General features: G+C 41.8%; 4 protein-coding genes and 1 pseudogene across 9 annotated transcripts; 1 reads left to right on the forward strand and 4 right to left on the reverse strand.

Annotated features, from left to right (window-relative positions):
* Positions 1 to 155: 155 nt before the first annotated feature.
* LOC100839651 (protein ZINC INDUCED FACILITATOR-LIKE 1) lies at positions 156 to 4,996 on the reverse strand. Its single transcript, XM_003578924.4, has 17 exons — positions 4,464 to 4,996; positions 4,170 to 4,210; positions 3,522 to 3,582; positions 3,204 to 3,306; positions 2,996 to 3,098; positions 2,820 to 2,873; positions 2,652 to 2,714; positions 2,535 to 2,584; positions 2,373 to 2,448; positions 2,099 to 2,269; positions 1,832 to 1,919; positions 1,677 to 1,762; positions 1,470 to 1,577; positions 1,307 to 1,351; positions 1,101 to 1,189; positions 777 to 820; positions 156 to 583 (listed from the first exon to the last, which is right to left on the reverse strand). Exons 1-17 carry the CDS (start codon positions 4,639 to 4,641, stop codon positions 486 to 488), a joined length of 1,458 nt encoding a protein of 485 aa, XP_003578972.1. The 5' UTR covers positions 4,642 to 4,996; the 3' UTR covers positions 156 to 485.
* A 1,311-nt stretch (positions 4,997 to 6,307) lies between these two features.
* On the reverse strand, positions 6,308 to 12,277 carry LOC100840680 (protein ZINC INDUCED FACILITATOR-LIKE 1). 4 transcript variants are annotated; one of them, XM_003578928.4, is made up of 17 exons: positions 11,997 to 12,277; positions 10,718 to 10,758; positions 9,876 to 9,936; positions 9,638 to 9,740; positions 9,419 to 9,521; positions 9,264 to 9,317; positions 9,116 to 9,178; positions 8,999 to 9,048; positions 8,809 to 8,884; positions 8,132 to 8,308; positions 7,872 to 7,959; positions 7,654 to 7,739; positions 7,452 to 7,559; positions 7,163 to 7,207; positions 6,968 to 7,056; positions 6,793 to 6,836; positions 6,308 to 6,619 (listed from the first exon to the last, which is right to left on the reverse strand). In XM_003578928.4, the coding sequence occupies exons 1-17, from the start codon at positions 12,181 to 12,183 to the stop codon at positions 6,516 to 6,518; spliced, it is 1,479 nt and encodes a 492-aa protein (XP_003578976.1). In that variant the 5' UTR covers positions 12,184 to 12,277; the 3' UTR covers positions 6,308 to 6,515. The 4 variants fall into 4 exon arrangements, with proteins under 4 accessions (XP_003578976.1, XP_010238772.1, XP_010238773.1 ...); XM_010240470.3 differs by lacking the exon at positions 11,997 to 12,277 and adding an exon at positions 11,416 to 11,530; XM_010240471.3 differs by lacking the exon at positions 11,997 to 12,277 and adding an exon at positions 10,949 to 11,357.
* A 1,501-nt stretch (positions 12,278 to 13,778) lies between these two features.
* On the forward strand, positions 13,779 to 15,734 carry LOC100840981 (annotated as a pseudogene).
* Positions 15,703 to 17,348, reverse strand: LOC100823408 (2'-deoxymugineic-acid 2'-dioxygenase). Its single transcript, XM_010240473.3, has 3 exons — positions 17,146 to 17,348; positions 16,331 to 16,906; positions 15,703 to 16,248 (listed from the first exon to the last, which is right to left on the reverse strand). The coding sequence occupies exons 1-3, from the start codon at positions 17,272 to 17,274 to the stop codon at positions 15,991 to 15,993; spliced, it is 963 nt and encodes a 320-aa protein (XP_010238775.2). The 5' UTR covers positions 17,275 to 17,348; the 3' UTR covers positions 15,703 to 15,990.
* A 2,181-nt stretch (positions 17,349 to 19,529) lies between these two features.
* On the reverse strand, positions 19,530 to 24,759 carry LOC100823708 (protein ZINC INDUCED FACILITATOR-LIKE 1). Of its 3 annotated transcripts, XM_024462833.1 has the most exons (18): positions 24,468 to 24,759; positions 23,899 to 23,939; positions 23,497 to 23,557; positions 23,271 to 23,373; positions 23,047 to 23,149; positions 22,892 to 22,945; positions 22,748 to 22,810; positions 22,011 to 22,060; positions 21,836 to 21,911; positions 21,417 to 21,593; positions 21,168 to 21,255; positions 20,939 to 21,024; positions 20,735 to 20,842; positions 20,554 to 20,598; positions 20,356 to 20,444; positions 20,179 to 20,222; positions 19,969 to 20,044; positions 19,530 to 19,893 (listed from the first exon to the last, which is right to left on the reverse strand). In XM_024462833.1, the coding sequence occupies exons 1-17, from the start codon at positions 24,667 to 24,669 to the stop codon at positions 19,974 to 19,976; spliced, it is 1,461 nt and encodes a 486-aa protein (XP_024318601.1). In that variant the 5' UTR covers positions 24,670 to 24,759; the 3' UTR covers positions 19,530 to 19,893; positions 19,969 to 19,973. The 3 variants fall into 3 exon arrangements, with proteins under 3 accessions (XP_024318601.1, XP_024318600.1, XP_014757979.2); XM_014902493.2 differs by lacking the exon at positions 19,969 to 20,044 and having other exon boundaries at positions 19,565 to 19,893; positions 24,468 to 24,758; XM_024462832.1 differs by lacking the exon at positions 19,969 to 20,044 and having other exon boundaries at positions 22,748 to 22,945.
* Between the last annotated feature and the right edge of the window lie 2,629 nt (positions 24,760 to 27,388).

Below are 27,388 nucleotides of genomic sequence, written 5' to 3' on the forward strand. Positions count from 1 at the left end.
AATGTCGAAGTCCTCGTAAATCGTAATTACGTACGAAGCTAAATCAACTCATCTGTTATCTGGTAAGCTGGTCTATTGCCTTCAATCTCAGCTCGGAACTAGGCCTAGCAGGTTTTGCTGACCAAAACATACCTGCCGAACGTAACACCCCCAAATTTAAAGAAATTTCAGTCACTTCTGTGGCTTTAGGAAGCATGGGATTCATGAACGTTGGGAGTATTATCAGAGTTCTATCAACCTTGTGTTCCTGCTTGCTTGCTTTATAAGCTTATTATTACATAACACGCAGCGCATTCCATGAATGCAATTGGTTGCCCAGTTGGTAGTGTGTTATGTGCCTACTTATTAGGCCTACATACTACACTCATCAGTCGCTCACTCTCCACTGGGGTGACAGCAGAACTACTGCTGCTACAAAGTTCAGCAAAATGGCTGCGCTTCAGCCTTCCTCTCTATTATGCCTAGTGCAGACGTACATGTATGCTCTATTTGTAGTGTTCTGGAACAGCCAGGAAAGGCTTGAATGTCAGCAATAGCCCAAGGACCTCTGTACAATTCAGCAGAAGGAACACCATCTGATCACCTGAAAACACACAGATAAAACAATGTAACTGTTAGTAAACCGAAACTAATACGTTCTGATCTTAAGCTCATAGTAACTGCTTGGTATTTTTTACAGGGGGTTATTAACGGTTTAGCTCTCCCCAGAAAACTAAAGATACTACTGTAATACTGCAAAAAAAGAAACAATCGATGTCCCAGAACTTCATGTGTACCTGGAAAGAATGCTGCACGTTGGCGCTTTTGTGCCCACGAGAATCTTCAATCACAACAAGAATTCAACATTAAGTTTACTTCGTTTTTCCAAAATATATTTATGGTCTTATATTAGAATTGCTTCCTGATTTTATTCTTTAGATATTCACTAAACTAGGAATTGAGAACAGAACTAGCATGAAAGTATTTTTCGCCCACAAGCACTAGTTAATCAGGGAAGCTTTTCGGATCATGGAAACCACAAGACTTATTTTTCTAGCTTTGCTCTTCTTCTTTGTCTTTCCAATAGACAGGAGATTAAGAAGGAACGAGAATGTACTTACATAATACCTGCCGCAGCAGGAGCAAAAGCCTTGAATAAGGACATCATTGTTGTGGCTATTCCATTTGCAGCGCCCCTCTGCCCTTGTGGCTGTCAAATTAAGACCCAATTCAAATTTGGAAACATGTCTCTACATTAATTAATTGGAAAATTCTGTTTTCGGCGTCGGGCAACAATCAAGTGAACTGAGTTAAATTGGCTACGTACCACAGCGTTGTTTTGTAGAAGAGAAGTGCCACTAACTCTAGTGATCTGATTGGCATGCCATCGATAAGCATTCATGAAAGATGAATATTTGAAAAAGAAATGGATTAAAACACCCATCATATGTTTTAAGAGCTTTGGAACTATAGCCTCATAAATTACTTACAGCAAGACAGCTCTTAAACATTGCTGCAATATACAGAGGCACACCAAGCCTTATTCCTGACAAGTGTGTCATAAAGGGATAAGCAGCAATAATTGGTATAGACAGTGCCTGCAATGCTAATGGTCAGTTGACAACAGTAGGCAATAGTAAATCAATGAGTAAACTGGAATTGCAAAAGAAAAAGAGCAGGCAGGATTAGTAACTCACCGACGCAGTGCGGGTTAAGTTGATAGGTCCGAAGATCTTGTCGAGCCAACGATAAGCAAAGATTTGATATACAAGAAGACTTGCACCTACATTGTTAAAATTGCATGTTGACATAAAAAATAAATCTGGAAAGGAATTGATTAAACTGTACTTACCTGCCACTGTAAGAACTTGGCCGACATCCTTAGATGAAAAGCTAAGTCCACCATATTTCCTATCACTTACAGTCCACAGAGAAAATATCTGATGTTGAATTGTAACAGTTAATGATTGGAATATTTGTCTTGCAAGTAGCAAATGTGACGGTTGCTTGGATAATATGTACAAATTGCAAAGATCATGTTTTATACTTGTAATGCAAATAGATCCATATATCTTTTTGGTAAACTTTTTATAGTGATTTAATCAATACGGTATATTACCTCACTATATGCAGTGTCATGAAGAGAGAAGACACAGTATGTGATAATCGATGACATCAAAGGCCAATTCTTCAGTAAGCTCTTCTTAGGTGGGTCTGCACTTTCCGGAGATGTAGAAGCTTGAGCTGTTTCAACTCCCTTTTGAAGTTTGTTGTGCTTGTGTAGGCTTTCCTGTTCGTTTCATCAATGAGAATACATAAACATCAAACAAAACTTAATAACATGAATGTATTACAGAAATAGCTAAGGTAAGCATAGTTCAGGTAATACATACCGGAAGCCATATACAGGTTATGAGGGCAAAGGTTGCGAAAACTGATATGCAAAGACATGGAAGAAGAAATGGGAACCTGCATAATTGGGATCATAAACACTAGTGAGTGTATATAGTTATCTCATTTAGTACAAACAGTTCAGTTTAAGGAGAAAAGAATACCTCCCAAATGTTGACTTCTCATGGAAGATGTGTGGATATTGTTTGGCTGGCTGGTAATAAGTAGAGAAAAGGTGAGCAAAAATCTAAGTGAATACAATTAACATTTATAGCTCTGACCTGTGCAAGGTAGCCTCCAATTGCCGGGCCAATTATAAGGCCTATTCCCCATGCTGTATTGACCTAAGTTTTATGCAATGACTCAAACTAAGTTCAATATGTGTAAAAGGAGTTTTATTATGGCATATACGTCTGTAGTTAAGTGTTGTATGTGGAATCAGGATTTACGGTTGACATGCCCAAAGCCTGCTGATCATCTCGACAAACTTCAATGCAGTAAGCCTGCATCCGCAAGTAACCATCATATTATTAAAATAGACATTCGATAGGATTGATAAGAATAGATGTTGATAGTGATATAATATTCATGTATTTGTTTTACACACAAAAACATTTGAATCTACCTTTACTGGTGCGAGAAATCCATTGAGAGCACCAAGAAGAAACCTTGTAGCAATAGCCATCCAATATTTCACACTTAATCCAAATAAAGTATTGAATATAATGCTGAAATGCAGATACAGAAATTAGCTTTCATATCTCATAAAAGGGGAGGACATAAAAATCATGGATACATTTCATCTATATTGGAGAGATATCATGAGTGCTTACATCGAGACAATTGAAATCATAATTACAGGCTTTCGCCCAATGCGATCTGCCACCATCCCCCAAAAGATTGACGCGAATCCCCTACCAACCATATATGATGCACCTACAGTAGAAATATACCAAGCATGTATGTATTGGAAAATTAATATTTTTTGTGGAACAAATAGTGTGGAGAATTTTGTCGCTCGTTTGATAACCGTGTACCAGGAATTAATATATGCCGAATATTAGTATACTTGCATGAAACAAATAAATGTGCATGAAACATTGTTGTTACTCGTTGATCATTATTCTCTACGCGCCACAAGTCGATCTTACCAAGAAATCCAGCATAGAATCCAATATCTTCTTCTCTCTGGGCAACATGCAAATCTTGTATCTGTTTAAGGGAAAAAAAAAGAGAGGCAAAGATTTGAGTGCTAGCTAGCTTCTTTTGGAAAATATATCTTTGAAAAATTGCACACCACAGGATCGATTGCAAGATGCCTTAATCGTAATTGGAGCAGATCACTACTGGTGAAAGTGAACACAAGAAAAATAGAAGAGGTTGATGCCCTGCAGCCAGCTTACTATAAAAGAAAAGTAAAATGATGATTACTACTCCACTCTCGATAATTTCCTTATATATACCACTGGAATTTGAACGCATATGCCTTTTTGTTATGCGAGTTTGTCTCTCAATCAGTGTAATGTACATGAGGCCAAAAAGTGGCAAAAAGGGTAGTAACTAGTTTGGTACTGTACTAGTTACTAAGAAAAAAGGTAACACACAACATCTTTCCTGGTACTAGTACTAAATTGGTCTAGTCAGTGGAAGGATGACGTCACAGAGTCTGTTTCATACGCCCCTGATCATTAGACATTAGGCACCAACCGAACTGGATTAATCACTGGAGTGTGGAAGGAAAAACAGCGGCATACATGCATGGGATGGGATGGCAGATTGTTTAAGAGTAGAGTAGTTACCATGAAGTACAGGAACGGGAACAAGGACGTGATCGGCAAAGCTGCAAAAAGACGGAGATAGGGAGAGGGTCAGGTAATTAACCATGTTGATCAATTCTGGAGACTGAGATTGGAGATCAGCTGAGCAAGAGTACCCTGTTTCTTTGTTAATTACAGTGCACAAGAGAATGAATGAATGATGTGTGTAGGACGAATTTTATAAGGTTGTAAAGAAAGAAGGCAGCTTGGGATCGATAATAAGATAAGACCAAGCAAGAGAGGATGGGCACGTGAGCAGAGTATTTTAAGTAGTACCTGAGGCAAAGGTGGTGATCCCGACGAAGAAGAGCTCCCTGTACGGCGCTCCCTTTCGGTTCTCCTTCCTGCGCTCCATGGCGCACCCTGGGCACCCCTCGTGGTACTGGTACGCCGCCTTCTTCTTCTCCGCCGGCTCCGGAGCCGGAGCCGGAGACGACGATGCAGGCTCGGCCATGGAGGCTTTCAGTCCGGAACAGCGCAGGATGTGGAGAGGTTGTTGCTAATTGAGACGGAGAAGGAAGAGAGGTAGCAGCAATGGGCGTATGTGTGTGGCTGAAAATGGGAATGAGAGTAGCCTAGGCGGAGAAAGAAAGAAGAAGAAGAAGAAGAGGAATTGAAGCCGCAACAGCAACAGCAACGGCAACGGCAACGGCAACGGCAAGAGCGGCAGCGGGAGACGGTCCCTTGCAGTAGGTCCGTTGGTTGGTCTTTGGGACGCGTGCCGCCGCTGTATATCCCGTTCCGTTACATGGAGATTTCAATCAATGTGACGTACTGCTAGGCGGCACTCAGCAAGCAACACAAGGGCAAATTAATTGTGCGACGTTGCGTAGGTACGTGCACGCTTGTGTGCCGGTGCAGCGAAAGGAAACCGGCCGGCCTGTGTGTGTGTGTGTGTGACCAATGGCCGGCCTGGAAACGTACAAGGATCGCCTCACTCGCCCCTTCTCCCTTCACAACTAGTCCTATGTCTATATCCACACGGAACGACATCATTAGAAAGTTTCTGATGATGTTCTTTTTAAAAAAACACACGTATTTAATTAATTAAATTGAGGATTTAGTGATGCGTGCGGACGGAGTGCTAATTTTTGACCCGCATGATTGTCCTTGCGTGTGCCTTACACAGTAACTGTCATCAGCTAGCAGCCTCATTCATCGTCATCTGGACAGAGTCGCCGCCAGGTACGACTAGGGAGGAGATCCACAAGTTTCGCAGGATTTCTCGCAGACGTATGGAGCCACGAGAGGAACGTAAACCCTGCCCAGTGCTGACGCTGACGCTGACGCTTCTGCCAACAGAGAAACGGCACCTGGGCTTTATACATTGGCCATGGAAACTCCAATGGCCAGTGTGACTGTGTGAGTGACTGATCGATGCTACTTTCGTATTAGACATAGACATATTTCACAAACTAATCAGGATTTAAAGCCACACGGATGGCGTTGTTGGAATGAGTTTCAATTCCTATTCCACGGATCCACTAATCTTAGCCCGCCAACGGCCGGCCGTTTCAATTATTCCTTTTCTAGGTAAAAATGTTCCCCTGAATTTTTTTCTCACAAATGGAATAATGGATGGTGATTAATCGACGAGGGCCTACTTAATTAGGTGAGTGCGAGTGCGATGCACGCATGGCTTTTACAAAAATGGAAATAAAAGCTATGGGTTCATGATGATGATGATCATTTGCTCATGATGATCCATCCATCCATCCTTTTCACCTGCTTTGATTAGCTTTTTGTCCTCCTCCACTTATCCGTGTCTTCCTCTTCTTATTAAAGCAGTGGGAATCGATCCAGTACATATAGTTCCTCTTTTTGGAGCAATTTCACTTTGGTGTCCTCGTCTTCGATTATGTAAAGAAAGAGCTTCGATTCCTTGCCTTTGAGCAGAACATGTAGCATATAATGGATCGGTTCATTCATATCTATTGCTTGATTTAAATTAAATAGATAATGGGCACGTCCTCCTTTTCGAAGGCTTGATTCCTACCGAGCACTAGTGCATTAACTGCTTAAGAAAAATGGAGATCGATGGGGCCGGTAGTAAACCGTTTTTTTCGGCCCATGATGATGTCCATGGCCCAAATGGCATTAGCTCTCCTCTCCCTCCACGATGACAAACTGAACTTAATAATTACACGAAATGCCATTCTGAGTCCTGATTAGCTCACATGCCTTGGAATTCCCATCTCTCTAACTAGTCCCCATCGATCACGTCTAAGCAAAAGTTCATTAGCGAGCTCGTATGTTTCTAACGAAAAGTTTAGAATAACGTCTCTGTTACAAATTTTGCAGGTGACAGACAATCTTTCTGCTATGTTCCTAACTGCACTCTTCTACAACAGGTAGCACCAGAAAAGGCTCGAAGGTGAATATGAGCCCAAGGATCTGCACCAAGTTGAGCGCCAAGAACACCACTTGGTCACCTGCAGATTCAACACACAGTATCAGATCATGTTTGTGTAACCGCAAATTCCTTCTCTGTGCCTCTGTCAGGCTAATCTCCAACTCGGAAACGATAAATTAGTAACGCGGTTCGACGTCGCACGGTATGAAAGTTTACTGGCAAAAAGAACTGAGATGCTGCTGAATGAATTACCTGGGAAGAAGGCGCTGTCCTGGTGTTTCTGCGCCCACGAGAATCTGCATTCATTCAGTATAGATTCAGTTACGCTAGACACAGAATCATTTTGTGGTCAATACTAATTCAGTGCCATCATGTTCCACTTATTTTTATTTTTATTTTAATTCTAAAATGAGGTGTATATACTCACAGAATGCCTGCTCCTACTGGAGCAACTGCCTTGAAAAACGACATGGCCGTCGTCGACACACCATTCGCAGTGCCTCTTTGTTCTTGACGCTGATATGGAATTTCAGAAGCATGCATTGTTATATTGATTTGTTCGGTTTGATTGATGCAAACGCACTATGGCAAAATTAAATTGCTTGTTGATATATATACATACCACTGCACTGTTCTGGAGAAGGCAAACTCCTGTGCTTGCAGTAATCTGTACAAGTATGAAGTAGACGAGGATTAGATACACATGCATGGATATATTTTGCAGAGATCATTCTCCGTATCTGCCCAACTGTCGACTAACAAAGAGCTGGTGGTGGCGATTTGTCGTGTTAAAGAGAAAGAGAGATATGAATCCTTTTAGATATGAATCCATTAACACAGATATGGTGTGTGGTCAGTGAATATATAGTAACTGAACTTTCAGAGAAAGCATATGCAGAGGGAATGCTTACTGCAACAATTCCTCTCATCATGGCTGCAGAGTAGAGAGCCAAAGAAAGTTTGGCTCCAGATAAGTATGTCATAAAGGGATAAGTACTGACAATCAGTATAGACAGAGCCTACAACATCAATGTCAAAAATATCAGTGATGATGAAGAAACATTTTTATTTATTAGTTTCGTTGAAAGGCAGGCACAACAAGAGACTACTCACAGAACCAACACGCGCTGAAATGACTGGTCCGAGAAATTTATGAACCCAACGATAAATAAAAAGCTGGTACACAAGAAGACTTGCACCTGGAATATAATGAAGAAGAAAGCATAATCTGTATGGGTAGTACAAAAATTCATGCAGTGGTACAAACATGAGCCTTTTTAAAGATGCTGAAAATTTAGAAGGCATTTGGTCAAAACAGACAGATGCAATACCTGCCACGGCAAGAACCTCACCAATATCTTCAGATGAGAAGCTAAGACCACCATACTTTCTGTCACTCACAGCCCACAAGGAAAGTATCTAGTATTGGAAGATGAATTACAGTTAGCCAGTTCAAAAAATTAAAGATGAACGCAAGTAGTACAAGGTAAAGATGCTGTGGGAAATAAAACTGAATAACATTTAGGTGGATTTAGAAGACCTGTCATGTAGCAGAATGGAAGGAGGACAAGAATCCCTAAACATATTTTACCTCACTATATGCAGTGTCATGAAGACCAAATAAACAATATGGCACCATAGTTGACATCCATGGCCAATTCTGGAGCAAACTCTTCTTCCGAGGCGAATCCCAGTAAGCCTCTTCTGATGCTAAGGATTTGACTATTTGGATACCCTTTTCTCGAATTCCATGTTTGTGTATAGTCTCCTGTCAGTTCCATTTGAGAAGTATAACCATATTATTTAGTTTCTTTAAAAAAATATTACTTACTCCCTCCGTCCCATAATTCTTGTCTCAAATTTGCCCAAATATGGGTGTATCTATTCTTATAAAGCGTCTAGATACATGTAATATTTCGACATGAATTATGGGATGGGAGGAGTAGTATTTTAGTAATGATATTATGGTATCTTGATTGTAATAGCTTATCAAAACATATGCCTATTAATCTCAAGTTACTAATAGCATACACATGGCATTTTCAGTATTGGCAAATATATGTGGAATAAAAGTTAGACATTATTTCCACAAAAGTTATGCAACTATTTTAAAATATTTGCTTCGTGAATTGCAAATTCTGCAGCACTTATTTGGAATAATTAATTGATCAGACTACAGAAAATGCCAAGCAATATAAGAGATATTTGGTGTTAGCAGTAGTTAGAGAAAGGATGAAGAGAGATGTCATTAAGTGAAACTACACATACCGGCAGCCATATACAACTTATTAGAACAATAGCAGCGAACAATGACACACCTAGAGAAGGCAAGAGATACGGGAACCTGCAAAGTCCAATGAATTAGCTATTTATCTGTGAGTATGTACTTGGCGCAGCGATAAGTCGATAACCACAAGCAGTTTGGTAAATAACTATATCTTGTTCTTGCAGGATCTACCTCCCAAAAACTGAATCCTTGGAAAATGTTTGTGGATATTTTTCAGCAGGCTGACAAAAGGAGAGTGGAGTAAGAACATGAAAGCAGCTCATCTCTTTATTTTTGTTGAACTACTACCTGCGCAAGATAGCCTCCAAGAGCTGGACCAATAACAAGACCAAAACCCCATGCAGTGTTCACCTTTAATCAAAGAAAATAACAAAATAAGTATAATATTTGGATTGAAGGATTATGTGATATAACACGGAGTTGTTCGAGAGATTACAACTGAGAGCCCAAGAGCTTGATGTTCAGCTTGACAAACTTCAATAGCATAGGCCTGCAATGGTTGATTGATTAGCATTTTGTATTCAGAGACAATTTTGACATATGAATCACACTCAAGATGCTTTCACGTTGAATCTGATAATATTTTGCTACCTTTATGGGTGCAAGCAAACCATTTAGAGAACCGAGAACAAGTCTTGTAGCAATTGCCATCCAATACTCTGTGCATAGCCCGAATAGTGTGTTAAATATGACCCTGCAATATAAAGAGAAGTGGCTAAAGATTTACCGAATAGAAAGATAGAAATCGTTGCCAAGATAAATTAACATTCTTGTTATAAACTGAAGAGTTATAATTCAAGTTATACTTACACAGACAAGATTGAAAATGCAATGACAGGTTTCCGCCCGATACGATCGGCGACAATACCCCAAAAAATCGCAGAACAGGCTCTGCCAACCATGTATGAAGAAGCTAAATTTGGAAACACCAACATACAAATTCAGGCCAATGCATTTATATATACGTGTGATATCCAAAGGAAAATTAATGCCTCACACAAGCTAACTGACGATAGATTAGGATGAACAGAGGATCCAGAAACCATACCAAGAAAACCAGCATAAGATCCAATATCCTCCTCTGTTTTAGCAATGTGGAAGTCTCTAACCTGTAGAAATTAAGAGATGCAGTGAGATAAGGTGTTTTTGTATTTTCATTGAAAACAAGAAATGCATATCGTTTGCATGAAGCAAGAGAGATCATGATCAATAAATCACAGCTACGACTTCCATCTCAAGTGGCATCTCACAAAAACTACACCTTTTTAAAAGCCTGTGAATTTTAGAGAAAATTAAATAGTTAATATCAGGTGGGGAAATTTTGTGTAAACCTTAAACACAAGAGTAAATTACATTTTTTACCCCTTATTTTTGACAATGTGTCAAAGATTGCCCAATTTAAAACCCTCTTGCTTTAACCTCTAACTGTGTATTGTTCCACACATGCCCCATTTTAACTAGTTTCCCCCATTCTGACACCTCGCAGCCACTTGACAGACACATGACAGCTGACTTGGACGCCATGTCACAAAAATATTTGAAAATAATTACAGGAGTTCACTTAAATGTTTTATAGAAAACAAATCTCACCCATTTCAACTCAAAATTGAGTGATATTTGGAACAATTATTTTGAAGCACACTACAACTTCTAGATGTTTTAAATATCTCAAACTAAAAAAATACTAACTATTTTCTTCAATTGGATTTATTCATATGTCGATAAAGATTTATCCGTGCCTAATATTAACTATTTTCTTGTAGATCAGTTAACTTTCTTAGACGACGGAGATCAGTATGAAACCAAAGTAATCAAATACTATGCTATGTATGCAAATTGGTGTAGAGATTAGTTGTTCAGATTCAGATAGGCAAACAATAAAATACACACCATGAAGTACATGAAGGGGAAGAGGCAGGTGATTGGCAGAGCTGAAAAAGGCAAAGCAAGAGTACGTTTTGTCAGAACTGGAAGAGAGATATTGCACTGCATATGGGTTAGGTGAAACTGCAGAATGTATGCAGAGGAATGATCCGACAGGTAGAAACAGCTAGCTAGCAAATATATGTAGTTAATTACATGAACATGCATCTGGCAGCTCATGTTGCTCTTGGTACTAACTTTTTCTCTCATGCCTGATCGATCCTAGATCTGAGATGTTAATCCGCGCTGGGAGTGGGGATCAACTTGACCAATAAAATTTCACATTCTGAGCTCCCATTTTGAGCTATGGTTTAGCTGTCTTTCGATGAACAAGAATCCAGTGTTGCCAGAGACCACGAGCTACGTTCATCCCCTTTTCATCACTTCCATAACAGGAAAACAGTTCTGTTACATCCAAGAGCAGGAGACGGGAAAGGAAAGAAGGCGATTTTCTGTATTACAGAGCACAGACCAGACCGAAAGCAGATCTAATTGTGCATTAATTATGCAGTTTACCAAAAGCAGACCATGAGCTATAGTACTATTGCCAGCTTAACTACGCACTAGTTATGTGCAGCAGTACAGGGTTTTACAAAGGTTTGATATATACAATGTCACAGCTCACCGGATTGTGTTGGAAATCAAGGCAACAAATCGAACCAAACCTGAAAGAGATGTTGGCCCAAATTCAGATACTCAAATACTACTACTGTCCAAGTGTCCATACCCCATTGGCCATGGCTAGCAATATGCAGGTCAATAGGCCATCACACAAGTCACGGGGAGGGAAAGGAAGAAAACTGTGCGCCCAATAGTTCCTAGTCACGGGATGGAAATTGTGTGGCCAGGAGCCCAGGACATTGGACAGGCATATCTCTGCAACCTGTCATGTTTGGGACCCAGCAGCCCAAAGGCTTGCTATACTACACCTAGCTAGCTCTACTCTGCTAGCTAGGTCTTCTCCGTCCATGTCTCCGGCGCACTGCCGCCGGCCGGCCTGCCGGGAGAACTCGCCACCAAATTAAAAGAACAAACACAGTAGACATACAGTACACTGCAATGCAATGCGATGCAGAGGCCGGGGATCTTTTCCCCTTTTCGAAAAAAAAAGTACACTGCAATGCAATGCAGAGATTGCAGCCGGAATTATCTGAAATGTTACAGATGTGTAGAAATCTGTTTCCAGTACGAGAGGAGTTGGAGATAAAGTAATCTGGGCAGCTAATTTTAGATAGCTAATACGTACAGGATGCGAGGGTGGTGAGGCCGACGAAGAAGAGCTCCGTGTAGGGGATCCTCCCGGCGCAGCTCTCCTTCCGCCGCTCCATGGCGCACCCCGGGCAACCCTCCCACGACCACGCCGCCAGCAATGGCGCTCCTCCTTCCTCGCCGCCGCCGCCCATTGATTCCCAATTCCGGTGGGTGGATTTCATTAGGATGGATGGATGGAATGCAATGTACGGTAGTATGTATCTCTTCCTTTGGCTAGAGTGAGCAGAGATGGATCCGGCTTTATAGCAGCGGCTGGGCTGGGCTTTGCTAGCTATGTATAGTAGCTTCTGAGTTCCAAGCTGAGCTGGCGAGCTAGCTGCATGCTGTGGCTGTGTGTACTCTTCAAATTTTAATTAGAAACATGGTTTTAAACAGAGCGCTGTCACATTTAGCGCCGGTCTCCTTCAGATGCTATAGACGCTGTATCATTTCAAATAACATTTTGCAAAATAAATGAATCAAATATAGCACAAAATTAAAGGTTTCGGCATAACAACATACTAAAAAGTTCTCAATCATTTACAAGATCAAGTCAAATGATATAAACATAGATTTGAAGCATAATTGAAGCACTGGAGGCGCTGCCGTTGGTGGCGAGCTGGAGAAAAGGCGGCCTGTTTCAAGCTGGAGGAAGTAGTCGTCGCCCCCGCTACCAGTCACGAGCCGTAGGATTTGCCCCCTCTATCCTCATGGTGGAGCCATTTAGGTCTGAGAGACTGAGACAAGAGATTTTGAGGCTGGAATTTAGGCCGGCATGGTACTATTTGGATTTTGGAACCCTAAATCATTTAGCGACGCTATAGCAAATAGCGTTTAGCACCATTTAGCGGGCTAATAGTGAGAATAACGGCATAGCGAGAAAAATTGATTAAACGTAGCGTCGGGTCTCCAGATATGCTATAGCGACGAAATAGCGCGTTATTTAAAACCATGATTAGAATACTCTCAGAATCCCTTGAAATATATCCATCGGTGCCAAATTAAGTTCTTATGATTTTTTGTGCCTTCTATATTAGCGTTTTGAATCATACGAATGTAGTTGGCAAAATTCATTCCTTTGGCTCAACCTGAGCCTGTAAGAATTCTGAATATTACTGAAATAATGGGCTAGGCCTAAAGCCCAAATGACAACGGGATTTCTTTGGGCTAAGCCGGGGTGCGCCTGGGCCTATATGGGATCTTGTCACACCTCGGTTTTTTCCTGAGCCGCAAAGCCGTCGGATGGGCTTCTCTGCCTTTGCTTTTTCGCTGGGCCGACTGTCAGCTGTTCCGTGGGGGAAAAAAATCAGAGTTAGTTGGGGGCCAGCTCAGCCCATTAAACAGTCCCTTTCGACCCGCCACTAGCAGCACCCTCCTCCTCCGCTTCTCTCGACCAAACTGCCTGCTGCAATTATTCTAAAAAAAAGAAAACTGCCTGCTGCAAGATTCTCAAAAAGAAAAAAACTGCCTGCTGCATTATTCTCAAAAAAAAAAAAACTGCCTGCTGCATACGCTAAAAAAAAAACTGCGTGCTGTGGGCGCCGTGGCAGGGACTGCTGCACGCCAGAGAGGCTCTACTGCACTTTGAGGTTTTGACCATTTTTTTTTTCAATACTACTACTCAATCTTGTGTTGGTTTCCCTTATCATGCTGAACGTGAACTTGGTCATATGTTTCGTCTATATTATTATCTTCTTCGTTTTTTGCCTTTTCATAAACTGGTACTGATGGTAAATGGTAGTCTTATCGTGAGTACAAGTATGTGGTCTTTTGGCTTTACGATGGCGATGGATCATGGCGAGCTAGCGGACAGGATTTGTTTGGATCAGATGGCGAGCTAGCTAGTCCAGTGCGCGTCCCAAGCTAGCTCCTCTGTCCTGGAAAAAGCAAAGCAATCATGCTCGATCGGCCACATAAACGGTGGCGAAACCCCCCCACGTATTATTGCAGATTCTACCACTATATACTGCCGGCACCAGCAAGTTCGATCCTCTCGTTGGTCTCAAGTTACTGGTACTAGTAGTAGCGTAGTACTCTTGCTTCCGTCCATGGAGAACCCCCTCCTTCACGCGACCCCGTCCCACACCTCGCTCCCGGACGACGGCTTCGTCTTCGCGGCCGACAAGCTCCCTCCGGCCGCCGCGGCCGGCGCCGTCTCCCTGCCCGTCGTCGACCTCTCGCTCGCGCGCCCGCGACGACGTCCGCCGCGCCGTGCTCGACGCCGGCAAGGACCTCGGTTTCTTCCAGGTTAGCTAGAGCCACCATCTGTGCTAAAGTCAGTTATAGTATATCAGAGTACATCCTTAATCAATTAATTGTGTGCTTAGTAGTAGCCACCCTTTGTGCGGAAGTCAAATCTGACCAAACTACGAAAAACAACCGACAACATCTAGAGCTTCAAATTAAATCCGTAAATCTATCATTATAGTATATGTTTTGATGTTGTGGTTCTCGGCAGTTTTTTTTTTCTTTACAAACTTGGTAAAATTTTACAAAGTTTGACTTACGACAAATCTAAAGTTTATTATCTGTACAAACGAAAAAATACCTTGAATTTAATAATTACTGGTTAATTAATAATTTTTGCAGGTGGTGAACCATGGCGTGTCATCCGAGACGATGCGGGACATGGAGGAGATGTGCGAGAAGTTCTTCCGACTGCCGGAGGCAGAGCCCGGCAAGGTGGCGCTATACTCGGAGGAGAAGCAAAAGCCCAACCGCCTCTTCTCCGGCACCACCTACAACACCCGCGGCAAGAAATACTGGCGGGACTGCCTCCGCCTCGCCTGCCCCTTCCCCCTCGACGACAGCATCAACGAGTGGCCTGATAACCCCCAAGGTCTCAGGTATGCACATAACTTTCGTAAGTAGTTCATCACAGATCCTTCTAGTGTATGCGCCCTTCTGACTGTATGACGTGGCCATTTGATTAATGCCACTTAGGATCAGGACCACACGTTAGGTAAGTACAACGCATTCAAAATTTACAGAAAAGTTGCTACTGTTTTTCAGGAGCGTGATCGAGAAGTTCACCGTTGAGACAAGAGGTGTGGGGATGGAGATCCTAAGGCTGCTGTGTGAGGGCATGGGGCTCCGGCCGGACTACTTCGAGGGAGACCTGAGCGGCGGCGACGTGATCCTCAACGTGAACCACTGCCCTCCATGCCCAAACCCGGAGAAGGCGTTGGGCCAGGCGCCGCACTGCGACCGGAACCTCATCCCTTCTCCTCCCGGGATCAGTCAATGGCCTCGAGGTCGCCTACAATGTCAACTTTGGCCAGCAGCTCGAGGTCTTCACCAACGGGTTGCTGAAGAGCATCGAGCACCGAGCGATGACCTACTCGGTTAAGGCCCAGACATCCGTGGCGACATTCGTCATGCCGACTGAGGGCTGTCTCATTGGTCTGGCTGAGGAGTTTGTCAGCGAGGAGAACCCGGCAGGGTACCGGACCACCGTGTTCTCCGACTTCATGCGCATCTACAATGTCGTCAACCTCGGAGCCTCGCTCAATCTCACCACCAATCTCAAGGACGTTCAGAAAGAGTTGTAAAACCCACAAGGAAGGTCATTCATTACTTAAGGTAGATACTATCATCTTAATTAGTGTTATCAGTACTTTGATGATTTGAAACCCAGGAATAATTGGGAGTGTAAATGGTTCTCAACTGATGATCAGCCCGTGCACTTTGTAGTCAGTGAGTTATCAGGATAATAAACATATCTTATATATCATAATACATGACATATATATGCATCCTTTATTCACGGATTTGTTTGTTTATTCATGGATCGATTATACCATCACAGATGCAGACACTATTTGCATCTAGCTAAAAAACTAGATGCAAATAGCTGACTTGCACGACACACGCACGCACGGCCTTCGAACAGACAGAAGATAACAAACTCAGAGTAATGCAGATAAGATGAACCAGAGATCGATGTGCTGGCAGCAAGCAGGCCACCTTTGATTGAATTAGTCCTCAACTCATGCATGGTGGCTTCCGTCGGCGTTGATGGTGAGGACGCTGGACAGCCCGTGCTTGACGACGCTGTGCATGCGGTAGAACTCGTCGTACGTGACGGCGCGGTACCGCGCCGGTTTCTCCTTGCTGAGGAACTCCTTGGCCGGCCCGATGAGGCAATCCGGCGCCGGCGTGATGAACAACCCCACGGACCTTCGGGCATGCGTCCGGTTCGTCACCACCTGGTGCTCGATGCTCCTCAGCACCCCGTTCGTCACCACCTGCCAAAAAAAAGCCAACCATTTGAAAATTTTGAATTTCAAAAATTCAAAATGCAAACTTGAATTTGATTTGAAATATTACCTCGAGCGGGAGGCCGAAGTTGACGATGTAGGCGTTGGGGAGGGTCTCGACGTTGGCCCACTTGCCGTTGTAGGAGAACTGGAGGCCGGGGACGGTGCTGGGGAGGAGGAGGCTGAGCAGGTTTCGGTCACAATGAGGTGGCAGCCCTATCATCGTGCCGGGGTCCGGGCACGCAGGGTAGCGGTTGAGGGTCATGGCCATGTTGCCGTTGCCGAGGCCCCCCTCGAAGTAGTCAAGCGGGAGCCCCATTGCCTCGCACAACAGCCGGAGCAGCTCCATCCCCATGCCCCTCGTCAGCTCGGCGAACCGCCCGAACACCTCCCGGAGCCTCTTCGGCTTCTCCGGCCAGTCCTCCTTGCTGTCGCCGATGGGGAAGGTGGAGGTGAGGCGGAGGCAGTCGAACCAGTACTTGCAGGCGCCGCCGGTCTCGTAGGTGCTGCCGGAGAAGAAGCGGTTGGGCTTGCCGTTGTCATCCGAGTGGAAGCACAGCCGGTCCTCCTCCGGCATCGCGAAGTACTCCTCGCACATCGCCTCCATGTCCCGGATCGCCTCATCGGAGATGCCGTGGTTGATCACCTGCAATTCAAATCACTTAAACGGTCTCGCTATCAAGAAGTTGCCTGCTTTTTAGTTATGACATGACAGAGAGAAGAGACGGGATGGCATCCAGATCTTAATCCATTGGTTCTAATACGTCAATTTAGATTTAAACTTTTTGCTTAAATATCATGCTCATGGTGCATAGCCACACCAAGTAAGGATTCAATCTTGACTGATATGATCACCGGATATCAAATAATTTGTTCCGTGCTTGCCTGGAAGAAGCCAATCTCCTTGCCGGCGTTGAGGATGGCGCGGCCGACCTCGGCGCGGCCGAGGGAGAGGTCGATCACCGGCAGCGACACCACGCCGTCCGGGAGCGATTCGCCCTGCAGGTTCCCCATGGATTACTTCCTTCTTGATTGGCAGGCACTCTGATGGATGGATTGTTGGCTTGGCTTGAGAGAGGGTCGAGCTACGTTCGCCGCCATTTTTATAGGCAGGAAGAAATGGAGACCCGTAAAAATGTTTAAGCAAACTTCGATCTCCTTCACACACTCTCATGCTGTCCACAATTATAAATTTGGGCGAATGCATATGGTCCAAGTTTAATTCTAGTTAATTGGAGGAAGACGACGAGCTCGGATCGGATGATCAGCTGGCGCGGCAAGAAGTTTGCCGCCCACGAAGGCTTGTTTGCTTTGTTAGCTAACTGACCCAGGCAAGAAGCTCGCCGCTTAATTGACTAGCTAACTACTGATTGCGTCACCATCTTCTTCCGGAGCTTCCTTTTGCGGGCCTCCTTTTGCAGGCTGCTCGATCGATCATTGTAAACTCTGCTTTCCTCACTTATCACCACCCTGCGGCGCTCTGTGTACTTGCAATTTTCATTTTTTTTAACTTTGTTTATTTTTATTCAGGAAAATTAAATTAAATTAAATACCCTTTTCAACAATAAACAGGTCTGGAGTAGTACTATAGAAAATTGAACTATAGCGTTAAATACCCTTTTCAACAATAAACAGAAAGTAGCACAAGAAACAACCAGTTTCGTGGTTCAAGGTTGAAAAGTGAACTTAATTCGGCGATAACTTCAGATGGTTTCAAAAACAGTGAGATGCTGAGGTAAAAAATACCTCCCGCCGTTTTCTGTTTTTTCTGTCATGACCCTGTCGCGGCAGAGTTTTTGATCCGATTTCGCTGACGCGCAGAACTTTGGTTCCGCAGTTTGTAGTCCATTGCGATCTGGAATCTGTCACATATCAAATGGTTTGTACAGTATTTCCGATCGACGTGGGAGGGGCGTGAATTAAGCTATCTTAAGAACCAGTTGTTTAATTTCATTTCTTGTTTTTGCATCTCTTCAGTTGTCTAGTACTACCAATTTTAAGTATTCCCCTGCGTGTTGTCAGGTGTCAATCTGTCTGCGAACAGAAACGTTAATTCTAGTGGCCGAACCGGCTCTGTCGGTTAAGAATTCCGGGCATCATAACTTGTTCCATTTTGTGATTTTTTTGCACAGCTCGACCGGAAAAATACCAAAAACAATCACAAAGTTTGTACCGATCTATTGCATCGACGATCAGGGGCGATCCATGAGACTTTTCATTTCAGTACACAAAAAGACTAGAAAACAGAATGGAGCCAATAAGATAAGACTTCTGATTCAATACACCCCTCCTTCTTTCAACGAAAACACAGGGATGGTCCAGATCACTCCGTACCCCTTCATAAAAGGACATGATGGACATTAATTAATATTTTTTTCTCTTCTTTCCACTTGGCTCCAAACAACATTAGATGTTTTTTATTTTTCCGGAGATTGCACCGTTGGATCACGACGAAATTTCACGAGCTTGTAGTAGACAAAATTCCGCACAATCCCACCGAAGGGATCAGCGAAATATTTCTTGAGCCAGCGGCAAACATGCGAACAATTCGGACGTTTGTGCTGTCCCGCACGGCTGTGAGAAATCCAAACAACGCTCGGTGTTTTGAAATTTTCCGAAGATTCCACCGTTGGATCGCGATGAAATTTCACATTGTAGTGGTACACAAAATTCCGCACATTCTCATCGAAAGGATCGGCAAAATCTTTCTTGAGGCAGCGGGGACCATGCAAACAATTTGGACGTTTGTCCTGTCTCGTAGGGTCGCGAGAAATTCAAACAACACTCGATTTTTTCAAGTTTTCTGGAGATTCCACCGTTGGATCACGACGAAATTTTACACTGTGCTATTAGACAAAATTCCGCACAATCTCACCGTAGGGATCGTTGAAATAATAATTAGATCAACGAAAAACATGCGAACAAATCAGACATTCATGCTGTGACGCACGGCCGCGAGGAATCCGAACAACACTTGGTGTTTTGGAGTTGGCCGGAGATTTCACCGTCGGATCGAAACGAAATTTCACACCATCATAGTAGACATAATTTCGCACAATCTTACTGATGGGATTGTCGAAATAATATTTTAGACTGCAAATACTTTGCAAGAGAGGAAAAAGGCAGGAGAAAGAAAAAAAATAGGCAAAAGAAGAGCAAAAGGAAATAGAAGAAAAAACGTGAAAAGACCATCATACTCTTCTGAGTTTGGGAGGGGGTTGTATTGAATTAGGCCTCATGAGAGAAAGCAAATTAAAGGACAAGATATATGCATACAAAGGACTTCTTTCCTTATGACCATATATAAAAAGGCTGAATTTTCATATATAGACAGTGGTTATACAGAGACGACTACTACTACTACATATTGAGAGCATGCAGTGATGCAGATAGGATATTACAATGTCTGGCTACATATATTAATTGTTGCCTGGCCAATCAAGGATCGATCGTCGTCACATGTGCCTTTGACTTTCCATATCTGCCTAGGCGGGCTGAGCTCATTAGCTAGCGTTGAATAGTACTTGTCCTAGCGACATTCTTCTGCCGCAGGCATCACCAGGAATGGCTCGAAGGTAGATGTCAGGCCAGCGAGCTGCACAAGAATCAGCATCAAGAACACCACTTGATCACCTGCATTCATGGTTGAAAAAAAGTCAATTGGATCAACTAGATAAATAAATAATCACAAATCTCGTTTTTCTCAACTTAAATCAATTCTCCCTCCATGGAAATCTCCAAGCTGACAAAGATACCCCCAAACCGACAAATATACCCCCAAAACCTACACAGTACAATTTCATTTATTTGAAAATCGTCGACAGGGGCAATAATTTCCTTTTCAATAAGAAGGAAACTAATGCAGAATACACGAAGTATCACTGCAGAGTGCAAAACAGATTGGCATAGCTTAATCACCTGGGAAGAAGGTGGCATTCTGACGTTTCTGTGCCCACGAGAATCTGCACCGATAAGTACAAATTCAGTGACACTAGACATTCTTTTGTATCAGTAATTCACATCAGTACCATCATGTTCCACTTGTTTATGAAATTTATTTGATGAAATTAGGTACAGAATTACTAATATACTCACAGAACGCCTGCTCCAAGTGGAGCAACTGCCTTGAAGAACGACATGGCGGTTGTCGATATACCATTTGCAGTGCCTCTTTGGTCTTGACGCTGGTATGAGTTACAGACAAAAATAAATACGTAGTTGTATCTTTTTCTTACACATAATATGGTTATGGAACGGCAAAAAGTTCAGTTGCCTAATGGATTATATACATACCACAGCATTGTTCTGAATAAGGCACATTGCTGTACTGATAGTAATCTATATAAGTTTGCAAGAGAATGATTAGATACACTTGGATATATAAAAGTAAGAATACAAAAAAAGTCCTCTCATTAAATGCTTTTTTTCGTTTTCCTTCAGATTTCTAATAAAGGAAGGGCGTAGGAATTCTTACTCCAAGAACACTTCTCGTCATGGTTGCAGCGTAAAGAGCGAAAGAAAGTTTTGAACCAGATAGGTATGTCATAAAGGGAAACGTAGCGAGTACAAGTATCGATAGAGCCTGCAAGGCCATTAGTCAATATATGAGTGATGATCATGAACAATATGTTTGTCTACTTATTTGGAATCGAGGCACAGTATATAAGATGCAACTTACGGAAGCAATACGCGATGAAATGAGTGGTCCGAGAAATTTATTAACCCAATGATAGATGATGAGCTGATATACAAGAAGACTAGCACCTGAAACAAATTAAGGGACGACAAAACACAATTAATTAGTTCTCCCTAACTATGTGTAGGTATACTACAAATTCAAGCATAAGTTCTATGAATCTTTCAAAAGTTAAGGAAAAAAAATAGGTCAAAGCAGAGGGATGTAATACCTGCCACAGCAAGAACCTCACCAATATCTCCAGATGAGAAGCTAAGACCACCATACTTTCTGTCACTCACAGCCCATAGGGAAAGTATCTAGAATTCAAAGATGATGTATAGTTCTAAGATTAGCAAGCAAGATCACAATGTTAAACACAAATGAATGTGGTTCAAACGACGATGACATAAATTAATTTATTAGCATTTACAAGCAATATGCAAAAATCAAGTTTTTTTTGAAACATCTGGTATTTTACCTCGCTATATGCCGTTTCATGAAGACCAAACAAACAGTATGATGCCATAGTTGACATCCATGGCCAATTCTGTAGCAAACTCTTCTTGCGAGGTAAATCCCAATGAGCTTGTTGTGATGGCAAGGCTTTGACTATTTTGATATCCTTTTCAGTAATTTTGTGCTTATGTATAGTCTCCTGTGAGTTCATTAGAGAAATATGACCATATTAAATAATAGTTACACTAGTGATATTAGTAATTAGCAAGCTAGGATATTTTCAGGAACTTATAGGGAGTGGCCTATAATGAAGTAATTAAAAGGAATGCAGGATATTTCAGTAATTAGCAAGGATAGAGAACTTAATTAAGCACAATTGGACAGTACATATTCCTAGAATGAAGGTATAAATTTGAGTAAAGAAACCCATTCTGTACATACCGGAAGCCATATACAACTTAGTAGAACAATAGCAGCAAAGAGTGACACAACAAGACAAGGTAACAGATATGGGAACCTGCAAAATCCAATTAATTAGCGACCGATAAGTAAATTAGTAAAGTAGTAGTTGCAAGCAGTTTGATAAATAAATATATCTTGTGCTTGCACGACCTACCTCCCAAAAATTGACTCCTTGGAAAATGCCCGTTGATATTTTTCAGCAGGCTGACAAAAGGAGAATAAATTAAGAAAATGGAAACAGTCCATCTCTTCATTTTCGTCTAACTAGCAATCCTAAACATTCAATATATGCATGTATGTCCAATATGTATCAAACCAAGCATGTATTACTAATTTACTATATCCATCGCGAGCGTTGGACTAGAATTATTTTTCCCTTCAGATGATTGGGCCGGTTTGGAACTGAATGTGTCATCAAGCATTGTTCTACAATTTTTCTTCAGATGATATTGGATTTCAAAATTAAACTGTAGTTAGTGCAGAAAGGACTGGGGAGTAAGGTTGCATCTAGTATTGTCAACCTTCTGACATAAATATAATATTGTGGATGCATGGTAGGTAAAATTATTTGGTTGATAACAAAACTCAATCCTGCCTTTTTTTTTTGCTATGAGCAAAGTATTGACTCTTTTTCGAGGCAACAAAATATTGGCTCTTGCTTGGATGGTTGCCAAAATTTTGTGGCGTGCACATGCTGCTTGACCAATTATAGCTTGTTTTTCTTGCCAACATCGATCAAAACATGTCCAGCAAAATTAAACCTTAGCCAAAATTTTAGGTAGCTGGTGTTTTGATGGTGAGGTTGACTTAGACTCAAAGCAAACACACCCTAGCTCCTAAACCCTGACTCGTGTGATTATATAAGCACTGTATGTCTGTATAGACTGGTACCTGGGCAAGGTAGCCTCCAAGACCTGGACCAATAACAAGACCCACACCCCACGCAGTATTCACCTGTAAGTAAAGAACAATTTTCAAAAGAACAACTACACGTAAATTCGCAAACAAAGTTCGCAGAGTTGCTCGAAAGATTACAACTGAGAGGCCAAGAGCTTGATGTTCAGTTTGACAAACTTCAATAGCATAAGCCTGGAATGGTTGGTACAGATTATATGTTATTGAGACATATATAAACCACAATTGAGAATCCTACAGTCACATGTTGATTAAAACTGCTACATTTTAACTACCTTAATTGGTCCAAGTATACCATTTAGAGAACCTAGAAGAAGTCTTGCAGCAACTGCCATCCAATACTTTGTACTTAGCCCGAAGAGTGTCTGAAGTAAGACACTGCAATGTACCAGTGACAGGGCTAGATGAGCTACATACTTCCACATAAGAAATGTTGCTAAAATTGAACTAGAATCACATCCTTTTTTTACCGATGAATTAGAATCCATATCCTACTTACACAGACAACATTGAAAATGCAATGACAGGCTTCCGTCCGAGACGATCTGCGGCGATACCCCAAAATATTGAAGTGGTGGCTCTACCAATCATGTATGAAGCAGCTACAATTGAAAATACCAATAAATTACATATATAATATGTGACACCTCAAGAACAGTCTCTGACAATTATAATAACTAAATGACAATAAGTTATTTCTGAACAAGGTGAGACTGAAACCATACCAAGAAAACCAGCATACGATCCAATGTCTTCCTCATTTTTAGCAACGTTGAAGTCTCTAACCTGTGGAAAGAGATAAAGAGATGAGATGCTACTTGCATGAAGCAAGAGAGATCCTCATCAATCAGAAAGAGCAATTTCGAGTTTACGAATTCTAAATCAAATCATTTTATATTAGGCTGGGGATAGTTTCGTAACAGAAATTAAGGTAAATTAACCAAATTTCACATCTAGCTATATATAAATTCGACTTATATATTCATTGTGTTGTCCATATTTAACCTCGCCTTACAAAAAGAGAGAGGATAGTCCCTTAACCTCGCTTAATATTTATCTTAATTGTTTAAAGAGTCATAAAGTTTTGTAATAACTAACCTAGCACATATTTGCAATGAGGTACTTACCATGAAATACATGAAGGGGAAGAGACACGTGATTGGTAGGGCTGAAAAGGACAAAGGCAAGGGCATCTTAATCATATAAAAAAGTTAAAATAATGCGGCAGGCAAGACAAGCATATGTAGTAGTTAATAAATTAGCAAGGAAACAACAAAGATGATATGCATGTGCTCATCATCCTGTTCCTTTTGTCATGCATCCATGAGGAGGGCGAAATTAGAGCCTATTTTAAAATGATTTTTAATGAGTTGATTAGTATCTATTAACTAGAATGAAATTTTTTAGGGAGGGGGAGGGGGGCAGAGCCCCGCGGCGCCCCCCGTTTGGCTCCGTCCCTGATCCTATGTCCCTCTGTATAGTGGGTATTCGGTTCCTAGAACTTGCATTTAGCTCATAAACCCTAAAAGTGAACAATTTCGTCTTTCGAATCTTGAAACCATTTTGATTCCATCTCCTAACAAATGTTTCAACACATTTTATAGATATATAAAAATACGGAGGTTTCGCACACGTGAGAGCATAATATATACGATCGTTGATTTGGATCATTACGGACGATTAATTAGACACATACACGCTGCGAGGGTGGTGGCACTGACGAAGGAGAGCTCCCTGATGGGTATCCTCCCACCGAGGCTCTCCTTCCTCCGGTCCATCGCACACCCGGGACACCCGTCGTGGTGGCACGCCGCCGCCACCGCCTCCGCCGCCGCACGGTGGCACACCACCGTCGACGGCGGCGGCTTCAGCAGAAGTGCTTCTTCCACACTACTCATTTTCTCTTCTTTCTTTCTTTTCTGGACAGAAAGTACTTTGTTCTTCTTTTGGACTTGCTTCAGTCAGCTAACTGTGGACTGAGCGGGTAGCTAGCTGGAGGTCCTACTTATACTACCATCTGCATGGCTAGTGTCCAAAATTAAAACCCTGGCACAGCTGATTAACAATTAAGCTATGTACTAGCTAACTAGCTGTTGCCGACTTATGTGGACCGTGAGTACGTATATACGTACGTACAGTACACGAGGGCAGCAGGTTCTTCCCGGCCTGGCGGCATGAAATGGCCCGTCTCACGCTAAGCTTGCTTAATTAAGGTCTAGCCAGTACAAACAAGAGTGCTGTGGGCATTGGCGGCTAGCTGTGTATAGCTACCCTAGATATCTTGTGATCCATCAAAATATCAGAAGCTTATAGTCCACCCTTAAAATAGCACTTAATTACTGCATGCGTCACACATTTAAGTTTTTCTTAGAGAACTACATATATTGTCGTTAGCTTATCATCTCCATCTAATATGCATTCATTAACATGCTCACTTTTGGATTCATCCGTACTAATTAGGTTTGGTGGAGACATATATAGAGTTCATAACTATCCGCAAGGCAAAAAAATATAGAGTTCATATACTCTCTTTCTGTTTCAAAATAAGTGACGTTGATTTGCATAAGAATCTATGCAAATCCACGTCATTTATTTTGGAACGGCGGGAGTATAACTAGAGACGTTGTGGACTCTAATGAGATACTCCCTCCATTTCACGAAGGTTGACGTATTTTGTTTTGTTAAGACAAAACTTTGACCAATAAAAACTCTATTGATATGTGTTTTTTCATACATGAAATTTATATCAATGGATTCGTCTTTAAATTTTTTTACTAATGATCATGGTTTCGTATCATATAATTTACATATTAATAGAGTAATTCTTGGTCAAAGGCTTGTCTTAACGAAACAAAATACGTCAACCTTTGTGAAATGGAGAGAGTATTTTCGTTCCACTCATGCTGCTTATCCTACAATTAGCATATGAACATTCAAAGCACACTTTTCCTAAAAAAAAAACATTCAAAGCACACCACCCGCAAAAAATAAAAAATCAAAGCACACAACTACTGATAAAGTGTAAAATATTTGTTCCACACTCCGCACAAAGGAATCTTGCTTATCGTACAACCTTTACAAATTATAAAACAGTAGACCACACGACCGGTAGCTATATCCCATCTGCATTATTCGGTCCGCACAACGGAATCTTGCTTACTTGCCTCTTTAGATGGTATAAAACATCTGTAAATTTGAAAAAAAATCTCATGCATGTACTACTCCCCCCGCCGAAATTACTTGTCGAAATATTACAAGTATCTAGACGCTTTTTGCACATAGATACATCCGTATTTGGGCAAATTTGAGACAAGTAATACCGGGGAGTACTGTAATACGCTGTGGCTCTCTGTGTACTTGCAATTCTTTTTTACTTTATTAATTTTATTCAGGAAAATCAACTAAGATGATATAAGGGCAAAAAAAGACATGGTTGATGACAATCTGTTTCATGGTTGATACATAGGCAGAGTTATTTCCATGAGAGAATTCCATATTTGCCACTGTAAATTTGCTCATATGCCCAAATGCCACTCAAAATTTGTCTGTTCCAAATATGTCACTTAAATTTTGCACGGGGTACAAATATGTCACTACCGTTAGTTGACCGCTAGTTGACCGTTAAGAAAGAAATGAAAATACAATTTTGTCCTAAGTAGTATGTTGATTTTCCCTTTACGACAAAGCACTCATTTTAGAGAACTTATAATTCCAGTTTTTTAAGATGCCAGTAACACAACAGGAGTAAGTTTCAGCAATAATAATTTTGGCATGAAAATTGAAAATTTGAGCAGCACTTCCATTGATTTTACGTAACATCACAAAATTCATAATAGCTTCAGAAGAATAACATACTAAAACGCATCATAAGTTTAGCATAATATACTAAAACTCATCATAGCTTCACAAGCATTCCAACAACGTAATGTTCAAAAGATAATAGTCCGGTGACCATGAGCATTTCGGTCAATATGAAAAACTAACAATTGACTTAACGGTCAACTAGCGCTCAACTAACGTCAGTGGCAATTTTGTACCCCGTGCAAAATTTGAGTGGCATATTTAGAACATGCAAATTTTGAATGACATTTGAGCATATGGGCAAATTTTCGGTGGCAAATATGGAATTCTCTCTTTTTCCATGATTGGGATTTCGGCTAGTGGGACACCACGGGCTTGTATTTTAGGAGGCCCATTCTGCAGCAACAGCCACATGGCCCAAAGCAATCCACGACGGTCCATCATGTTCCTGCACGCCGGAATTAATGCCGGATGGGCTAAATCTCAAATGGGAAAAATGCAAGAACCGTTGCCACAACTGCATGAAGAATCTTCTATAAAAAAAAACTGCATGAAGAATCTTCTCTCAAAAAAGGTCCTTGATGAGCCAGAACTCCCCGTGTCAAACGTTTTCCAGACCTATTTGATTTTTTTTAGACGTTAAACGTTTTTTAGACCTAATATATTGATGGGCCAACTCGAGCCGTTGGTTTAATCATGCATCACTCTCGGGCTCTCGGCTTAATTGTTTTGCAACCTGCGGCCGTTGAAATGGCCCATCTCTTTGTCCTGGTCCGTTGAAATGGCCCATCTCGCAAATGGCCCATCTCATTGCCC

Source organism: Brachypodium distachyon, chromosome 4, assembly GCF_000005505.3.
Source record: "Brachypodium distachyon strain Bd21 chromosome 4, Brachypodium_distachyon_v3.0, whole genome shotgun sequence".
Lineage (NCBI taxonomy): Eukaryota > Viridiplantae > Streptophyta > Magnoliopsida > Poales > Poaceae > Brachypodium > Brachypodium distachyon.

What these genes read in the sequence shown, in the direction of transcription:
- LOC100839651 (XM_003578924.4), bottom strand. Translation starts at nt 4,641, where the DNA reads ATGGCCGAGCCTGCATCGTCGTCTCCGGCTCCGGCTCCGGAGCCGGCG. An exon ending in GAGAAGTCAACATTTGGGAG is followed by an intron (nt 2,449 to 2,534) that starts GTATTCTTTTCT and finishes CCAATTATGCAG; the next exon opens with GTTCCCATTTCTTCTTCCAT. An exon ending in ACTTAACCCGCACTGCGTCG is followed by an intron (nt 1,578 to 1,676) that starts GTGAGTTACTAA and finishes TTAGCATTGCAG; the next exon opens with GCACTGTCTATACCAATTAT.
- LOC100840680 (XM_003578928.4), bottom strand. Translation starts at nt 12,183, where the DNA reads ATGAAATCCACCCACCGGAATTGGGAATCAATGGGCGGCGGCGGCGAG. An exon ending in TAAGTTGTATATGGCTGCCG is followed by an intron (nt 8,309 to 8,808) that starts GTATGTGTAGTT and finishes TGGAACTGACAG; the next exon opens with GAGACTATACACAAACATGG. An exon ending in ATGACACTGCATATAGTGAG is followed by an intron (nt 7,960 to 8,131) that starts GTAAAATATGTT and finishes TTCCAATACTAG; the next exon opens with ATACTTTCCTTGTGGGCTGT.
- LOC100823408 (XM_010240473.3), bottom strand. Translation starts at nt 17,274, where the DNA reads ATGGGGAACCTGCAGGGCGAATCGCTCCCGGACGGCGTGGTGTCGCTG. An exon ending in AGGAGATTGGCTTCTTCCAG is followed by an intron (nt 16,907 to 17,145) that starts GCAAGCACGGAA and finishes TTTGAATTGCAG; the next exon opens with GTGATCAACCACGGCATCTC. An exon ending in ACTTCGGCCTCCCGCTCGAG is followed by an intron (nt 16,249 to 16,330) that starts GTAATATTTCAA and finishes TTTTTTTGGCAG; the next exon opens with GTGGTGACGAACGGGGTGCT.
- LOC100823708 (XM_024462832.1), bottom strand. Translation starts at nt 24,669, where the DNA reads ATGAGTAGTGTGGAAGAAGCACTTCTGCTGAAGCCGCCGCCGTCGACG. An exon ending in GCATTTTCAATGTTGTCTGT is followed by an intron (nt 23,150 to 23,270) that starts GTAAGTAGGATA and finishes GGTACATTGCAG; the next exon opens with TGTCTTACTTCAGACACTCT. An exon ending in AAGGAGTCAATTTTTGGGAG is followed by an intron (nt 21,912 to 22,010) that starts GTAGGTCGTGCA and finishes TGGATTTTGCAG; the next exon opens with GTTCCCATATCTGTTACCTT.